General features: G+C 38.0%; 1 protein-coding gene across 1 annotated transcript in view; it reads left to right on the forward strand.

Moving 5' to 3' along the window:
* The window catches only part of CEP162 (centrosomal protein 162kDa), a 48,263-nt gene that overhangs the window by 24,738 nt on the left and 15,421 nt on the right, over window positions 1-8,104 (forward strand). Inside the window, exons 12-18 of the mRNA XM_010144040.1 lie at window positions 542-797; window positions 1,856-2,123; window positions 3,840-3,982; window positions 4,657-4,884; window positions 5,460-5,597; window positions 6,535-6,647; window positions 7,394-7,502. Coding sequence (XP_010142342.1) covers window positions 542-797; window positions 1,856-2,123; window positions 3,840-3,982; window positions 4,657-4,884; window positions 5,460-5,597; window positions 6,535-6,647; window positions 7,394-7,502 — 1,255 coding nt within the window. The remainder of the gene's footprint in view (window positions 1-541; window positions 798-1,855; window positions 2,124-3,839; window positions 3,983-4,656; window positions 4,885-5,459; window positions 5,598-6,534; window positions 6,648-7,393; window positions 7,503-8,104) is intronic.

The raw sequence follows: 8,104 nt of genomic DNA on the forward strand, positions 1-8,104 counted from the left end.
TCTTTCCCTTCTCCCACACATGGACTTCAGCCCACATCCTATACTAGCTCTCCAACTTCCCTAATCTAAGGTGAAATCCTCTTATTCTGCTTGCTCTCATAGTTCTTACTAACCTGCACTCCATACCTCTACTGGTTTGCTCCAACTGTTGTGTCTAGGGCAGAAAGCACAAGCCCTGGAACTGTCAGAAACAGGTTATGCTTAGAAAATGAGTTTTGAGAGCTTATAGCATAACTGCACCAAGCAGAAATTACCATTCATTGTTTTATAAGCATTAATTGCATGCTTGCAGGTGTTAATCTTGTAACTGAGTTTGGTGCCTCTACAAAAACACTTGCTGCTGGGAAATGGCTCTGTTCCACAGCATGAGTGAATCTGTGCAACTAAATCTGCAAGGTCGTTCTTAAAAGAAGCCTAGTGGCTCTTTCAAATTCAAGCAGTCTTTACAGCTGATACCTAAAGGAAAAATGTCCCACTTCTTCTAGAGTGATAGAAAAGCAAAGGGCAAAACTCATATATGACTTTATCCTTTCTCTTGTAGTCCTGTGAAGCTGGTAGGCAGCACAGCAAATAACCTCGTCGGCCACTCACCCTTTAAAGAGCACCAGGCTAATACCGTTTGGGAGACAAACTTACTTGAAAAAATTAACGGAGGAGAGAGCATCTTTCTGCAGACAGCTGTGAGTGATGATAACTTTCCAGGAAAAGAAATTCAGACCAGGAAAGTACAGCCTGATGTACCAAGAGAAAAAATAGTACAAGACTCTCCGCTTTCACAAGGCAGCAAAACTAAACAAGTAAGTAATATCAACCAGATTTTTATTAAATGGAAATATATTTAAAATTTGTATACTTTTAGACTGCTTGTCATTTGATTATTCTCTGATGTTTACAATTTGAGAGACTTGCTGTTTTTCTTGAAACTCTCACATTATTATTGCTATTGTTAGAGGTAGCCAAATCCAGTGGACTGCAGGACCAGCAGGATTTTTCCTGTCCCAGCCCAGTATGTGCAAGGCTGCTGTGATTCCATGTCCCCAGCTCAAGCTAGTAGCGAGTCTGAGCACACATTCTCATTTGGGGGATGTGTGTAAACACATACAGGCTGAGAATAGAGACCACACCTACAGAGAGGATGGTTAGAAATACTGTTCAATAGGAATATAGGAGAGACTGCAATGACCAGTGTAGGACTTGGTCAGACAAGTGTACTGACCAGCAACCTGGTCATGTCGCCAGCTTCTGTAATCTTCTTTTCCCCTCTATTTCCCACACTTGTTGCTACTTGATCCACCTTAATCTGTACCTAGTTCTTGTCCTTTCCCTAAACATGATGTAATTTTTGCACATTTTTACAATCTTTTCAAACATTGTTACAAGATTTACATAATCCCGAATTTTCCTTCTGTATCCCCAAATCCTCCTTGCATTCCCTAAATTAGCCCCACATTCCCTTAGGTGGTCACCTCTTCTGCCTGCAAGGTTCATCTTGGTGGCCAACAGGCTAAGCTTTCTCATTTGCTGGTCTGAGTTCCTCTGTCTGCCACTGTTTCTCTCTTCATTGCTGGGTTTCTGTATTCACTGTGATTAGTCTTTAGTCAAGAGCTACCTGCTTTAGTAAGCTAAAGATCCTGCAATGTATTGCAACATCCCAGAATAATTAAATGGAGTCAGTATAAAATATTTGCACCGTGTATACTTCTGAAGTAGTACCATTCTGCAAAATGTTAATTTGGTTAAAAATAATGCTTCCCACTGTGCCAAGTCTTAAAGCTGTGTAATTCTGGTAGTGAAAGCTACCTTCAGATTACACTAGAGCCTAAAATTTGTTTTAAACAAATGTGCTCTGTCACAGGCTGTTTGGTCTTGTCCCTTGAAGAATGAACGATCAGAATCAATGACAACTAAACCAACGTTAAACAAGAATATCAGAAGTCCAGCACCTTTACATAAAAAGAAATCTTTGTATGGTCCTCATGGGGTGGTTAGAAGTTCTGGGTATGGCAGACCCACTTCACTCTCAAAACAGTCTTTTCCAGCTAATGAAAAGAAAGCACCAAAAGAAACTTCCAAAAAGACCAGTGTGAAAGCCAGAATTCCTGCAGATAGAGCAAGATCTAAAGGTAATTCTGTTGTAAGGAGTCTGAGCTTTAAAAGCCAAAGAGCTTTGCTGTTCATGCTTTTAAAGAAAAAAAGAAAAAAACAGAATGGTGTGAAAGAAATCTAAACTCAAATTCAATTAAGTACTAAATTTTTTTCTAAATCAGCATGAAGTTGCTGGAAGAGAGACTTTTAAATAAAGCTTTGCACTGTAATTCTGTTTCTTTTCCATCCACATACACAACCTCTGTGAGACCTACCTATTGTTCACCAGTAGCCCCAAAACAATGAAAAAATCTTGTGTTCAAAAATAAGTGTCTACAAGTTACCTTTTCTTTACAATAAATGCAAAAATTTGCTGACACACTAACTTCATTGCGTGATGCCAAATTTCTACTCCCAGCTGCTTCTTTTTCTCTTTGCTTTCCTAAAGTACAATGAAAGCACTGAAAAGAAAGTCCTATCTTCCGTTCCTGTCTCTTGTAATGCTAAGGGAAGTAGAACACCAATGTCCTTCTGTGAAATCTGAGTTGCAAGTGAAGGACTAAACTTTTTTATTTTGGCATAAAGCTTGAAGAGTTCCCTGAGATAACTGAGCTTAGCATCTATGCAGATGATGTTTGCTATCTCTGAGGCATGGGAAAATAACTCTATAGATGCCCAGGTTTTAACACACTTCTAGCTTTGACTGCTTTTATAAACCGTGCAAGTAGCATTGGGAAAAGCGGTTTAGGAATATGTTGTCCATCTTAGGGAGCTGCTTCAGTGGCAGCTGTCAAACTAAGGGACCTTAATTCCTCGGTGCCTTGCTGTGGAACTCCCTGAAGAAGAGGAGGTGTACAGCCGGATGGAGGTGGTAATGTGAATGACAAGTCCGAAGAAAATGAGACCACTAGCCTCATTCAAACATGTCCTTCCCTCTCTAGCCATAACCATTCTCCACAGCAGTTTCAGGTGACTTCAGAAGTTAATCTCACTGGGACACATTCTGCAGGAACCTCTTTAGCTAGGAAGAGAATTGCATTGAATCAAACTATCCCCTAGTCATCAGTGCCAAGGGGGAACCTTTGAGTGAGGGGATAGTGTGAGGAATGTAAAAATACTAGATTTGGAAAATGATCATTGCCTGTTTGTTTTCAGGTATAACATTTCTAAGCAGAAGCTCTTAACTTAAATTACTATAGGCAAAAATGTAGTTACTATCTGTATTTCAGAAAACTAAGGTGTGAAGAGTTCATGTATGTTAGTTTCTCTCTAGGGGGAACCTGCCTCATTTTTAAATTCCAGTCAGGTTGTTATTTGATGCAACAAATACATGCTGCATGTCTTTGTATGCTGTCAGCACTCCACAGTCCATTTTGAAAATTGCTGTGTCTTAATCTTCACCATACCTTGAAACATATTTTATTTCTGAATACTTGGGTAACTGGCCATTTCTTGAGCAGAGAACTGAGGTTAACCTTGTTTAATGATGAAATTATTATCCAGCTAATTGTTTCAGTTATGCCCTTGGATTTGTTTTATCATCAGGTCCTTACTTTAAAAAAAAAGGCAGTGTTTTCCATAATGTCTCCCTGCTCTCAAGTTTCTGTATTTAATTCAAAGTTCAGGTTGTAGAATACTTAATTTTTATGCCTAAGGGATGGATCACATTAATAGATTAAAAAAAAAATTATTAAATTCTGAACATTAAATTCTGAATTTAATTTAGTTCTATTTTACTTTCTGTCTAAATGAAGAAGCCTTATTTGCTACTAGGATAATAAAATCTGCAACAAGTGAACCAACTGCGAAGGGAAGTATTAACAGAGTTATGTCTGGCCAAGCAGTTGTTAATAATCTTGGACACCAGGCTGTGGATTTTTGCAGGCAGTGTCAGCATGTAAGTAATAATCAGTCCTAGTTGTAGTATGTACAACTTGGTTTGCAAACCTTACTCTTAATAATTATCCCAAGATTGGCAAATGCTGAAATCTTGGAATAAAGATTTACCTTTAATCAAATATTACTTTTTGCTTTTCGTAGTAGAAAAGGGGAAAATTTTAAACAGAACTTTAAGTAGAAGTATTCTGTTGTAGACATTAAATAGTACTAGTGTTTGGGGTTTTTTTCTATTTGCATTGCATTCGATATTTAATATATCTTCTGACTACTCCAAGATGACTGAATTTGCAGTACCGAGATGGATTTTCCTTCTTCCTTATAAACTATAAAAAAAAAAATTATTCATTAAATACCTAAATCATTACTGCTTTTCAAAAAATAAGATGCATGATAGAATAATTTGCAGTGTGTACTGGCTCTCATATGAGAAGTGTTTGTTTCATGTTGGCTTTTTAGCTTGTTTTCTTCATATGTATTTCAGAAATGAGAAGAAAGCTCAGTAAGGTAAATGCAGGAGGTTTTGCTATTAGAATGTCGGGAGGGGTGTTGGGTTTCAAGTGCCTTTTGTAGTTGTTGAGAGCCAGACAAGCCAGATAAATAAAATTGATGAGCAGAAATTTTGGTGAACAACCACCTCAGTGTAATGTTTCCCTGAATTTTTCTCTTCATTAGGATTTATCATTTTCTCCTGTCAGAAATTGCGATAGAGAACTGTATTTGCTAAAACGACTGCAAGTTGCAGAGGAGGACCTGAGCACAGCTCGTGATTTGATAGAACAGCTAACCAGCAAGGTTTCACGAAAAGAGAAAGAGATAGAGACAAAGATAGCAGAATTGAAAACACAGCATGAAAAGGAGCTTTCTCGGTTGGGTCAGGAAAACTACATTCTTCAGAGTAAGGTACTTCTATCATCTTGTACCCCATTACTATATAAAAGGAAAAACATTGCTTCTGAAAATTTGGTGTGATTTTACAGAGTTGTCAATGAGCAGAAAATCCAGGTTTACACAGACTCTGCTAGTTTGTAAATGCATACCCACTGTTGCATTTATTGCCCATACAACATCATGCTTTAGTTTGCTATTTTGAGAGTTCTGCAGCAGGTTTTTTTCAAAGATTTAACTTTTTTTTAAAGAGATTAACAGATACCACTTGTTATAGGTAAGTTCTATATGTTGAGGTATAGGGGTTTTTTGGATGCCTTTTTGAGTGTTGAATTTTGTCTGTGTGGCATATTCCCAAGACTATTCCACTATACCCTCCTGTCCAGATACATAAGACTAGAGGAGGAAGGGTAAAACTTTGTTCACTTTTCCCTTTGTTCCTGCTTCTGTAAAACTCCAGTAATAAGACTGGCTCATTGGTCTGCTTTCATACCTTAATGAAAAGATTGACCTATTTATGTTATCAGAGTAGTGTTGTAGAGAATTCCGTATTGCTAACAATTTTCTTACTGTCTTTTTCTTTCTGAAAGTTAAGAAGTACGGAAGAGCTGACTAAAGAAAAGAGGTGGACCCATCATACAGCAGCAGTTCCTGTCACTGAAGAGAAACTGGCACAAATACAAAAAGAAATTGAAGATCAAGAGGTCATTATTCAAGGTTATCAACAGGTAAACCTCTCAGAATGTTGCGCTGTGTTCTAGCCCGTTTCTGAAACAAAACTGTTTAATGGTTACTAACTTTCCGTGGAATACATTTATCTTGCTATATAAAAAGTGGATGAAATTTAGGTGTGAAGGGCACACATGTATTTGACATGTTTACCAAACATGTATTGCATGTTTCAAGAGTGTTTCACACATGTCTAGTTTGGACAAAGTTTCTGCATGATTCCATTTAACTGTTCTAAGTTGTAAAAATATGCTGACTTGGGAAAATACTTTATGGCCAATAAGCAAACACATTTTTTCCCCAAAATGTAGTAGAAAACTAGTATTTTTAAGCAATATTAGAAATCTGGAGTGTTCTATTTTTAAGATATTTTTCACAGAATCGGAGCTGCTGATTTCGAGGAACACTCATTAGTGTGCCTGATTTTTACTACTTGGTCAAATGTAGCAATAGATAATGCAAGCTTGATAATCCTTTTGAATACTTGCAGCTGTAAAGTCAAATAGGTTAGTTTAACCAGCTTCCAGCTGGTGCTCAGCGGCTTTTCTTGGTATAGGCACAGTGTTCTGCCGGAGAGGCTGTGAGCATCCTGGATCAGTGATGGTTTTGTCCTCAGGACTGGAGCATGGGCAGGCTGAGCTCTGTTCTGTCAGCACCCATCCATGTACGTGGTTTTAAAATAGAGTTGGGATAGCTTCTTAGCGGAACTGGCCTAGGTTCTCCAGAGTGAGCAGAGTCTTGGACAAGATTGTAGAGGTTACTGTATACTACTTTAGCATGAAGATAATGGAAGTAGATATGCGTTTTAGAAACTTGGTGATAAAACGTGTTTGCTTCCATGGTTTCGGTAGGCCAACTATGCAAGTCATAGACAATTGTTTTTGAACTAGATAAACCAGTAATTTAAGAACATTCTTTAACTTTGTCTCATTTTAGGAAAATGAGAGGTTATACAAACAAATGAAAGAGCTGCAGATTCAAAACAAAAAAAATGAGGAACGGATGTTTAAGGAGAATCAGTGTTTAATGTCTGAATTAACAGCCATAAGGTAGGCTTACTGAAACACCTAACCTAAAATCTCTGGAGTTTTCATCCATGTTTATTATTATTTATGAAGAAGGACTGCAGAGTCTGTCAGGTGCCTGTTTTCCAGTGTTTCTTGGGTTTGTGGGTTTGTTTTTTCCTTTGAGAACTGATTTATGCTGGCTATGGGCACTTAATTCTTAGTCTTCTTGATGATCCCACAGATCTGTGGGGAGACTAGAGTTTTCCATTTGGAGATTATCTCAATGCTACAATTCATATATTCCTATCAGAGGGAAATATGTATGCTACACTTGTTCTGGTAGTATGGCTCCGCTCACATGTCAAAATGTTTTGATACTGCCATAAGATACACAGTAGATTAGGGGTCGCAAGAGATCCTGGTAGTGGAGGAACCATTAGATTCACTGCAGTGTGGGTCCAGTAGGATTTGCATCCTGTGCTAGTAATGAGGAAAAAACTTGGCAACTGTGTGTATTCCTAATTTACAAATCTTCTCCTTAAATGAGTTTTGCTGAAGCACAGTAGGTTTTGTTTCCCTCCCTTGTGTAATTCCAACCAAGAAGTTTGTGCAAGGTGAGCTTACAGATGATATTTTTTGGTATAAAGATGTACTGTATATTTGCTTCCTTCTTTGTTTTAAGGCCGCACAGATTGACTTTGTACCGGTGGGGAGGGAGGGTGTGTTTGTTTTTTCAGTATGACACCAAGTCACTGCATTACATAAATATTTTTGCTGTTACTGTTTAGAGAAAAGATAGAGAAGACTAATAATATCCAGTCAGAGATTGTTCAGAATTCTGAACCAGCCAGAAATCAGAGTTTCACAGAATTGATTTCAGAGCTTCGAGCAGCACGGGTAGGTATATGCCAAGCCTGGTTTTCATGTGTTCTTACAAAAGTGCATAACCATCCACACTGTAGACTAGTAATGTCAATTAAGAAGGTAATGGAGCACGCTTTTATTTGCCACCTTGTCTATTTCGAATGTCTTACTGGATGAACTCCCCTAAGAAATCCCCTAAGACACAGTTTCACTGAAAGAAGTCCAGTGTTGCCATGTTCGCTAGCGATTATGAAATACCTTGTGAGAGCTTGCAGAAAGTAGTGACACCTCTGTAGCTTTCCTGCGTATCAAATCCAGAAGTGTTTATCCCTACTCTGCATCAAGTTGTAGAAAAGAATATCGGAGTGAAAACAATTGTTATTCACTCATGTAACTTTTTTTTTTGTAGTCCTACAGATGCTTGTGGTTCTGAGGAAGTGTGTTTAGTAAGCTCTATGATAAAAGGTTTTCAGGAACTTCTGTTGTTCAGCTTGCTGCAAGTGGGGTCCATACTTCCTCTGATAGTTAGACCAGAAAATAAAAGCTGCCTCTTCCTTTTTCTTTCTTTTTTTAATTAAAAAAAAAAAAAGAAAGAAACCCCCAGCTGGGTAGGTAGTTGATAAGAGGATCTGAAT

Source organism: Buceros rhinoceros, unplaced genomic scaffold (genome assembly GCF_000710305.1).
Source record: "Buceros rhinoceros silvestris isolate BGI_N320 unplaced genomic scaffold, ASM71030v1 scaffold8579, whole genome shotgun sequence".
Classification (NCBI taxonomy): domain Eukaryota; kingdom Metazoa; phylum Chordata; class Aves; order Bucerotiformes; family Bucerotidae; genus Buceros; species Buceros rhinoceros.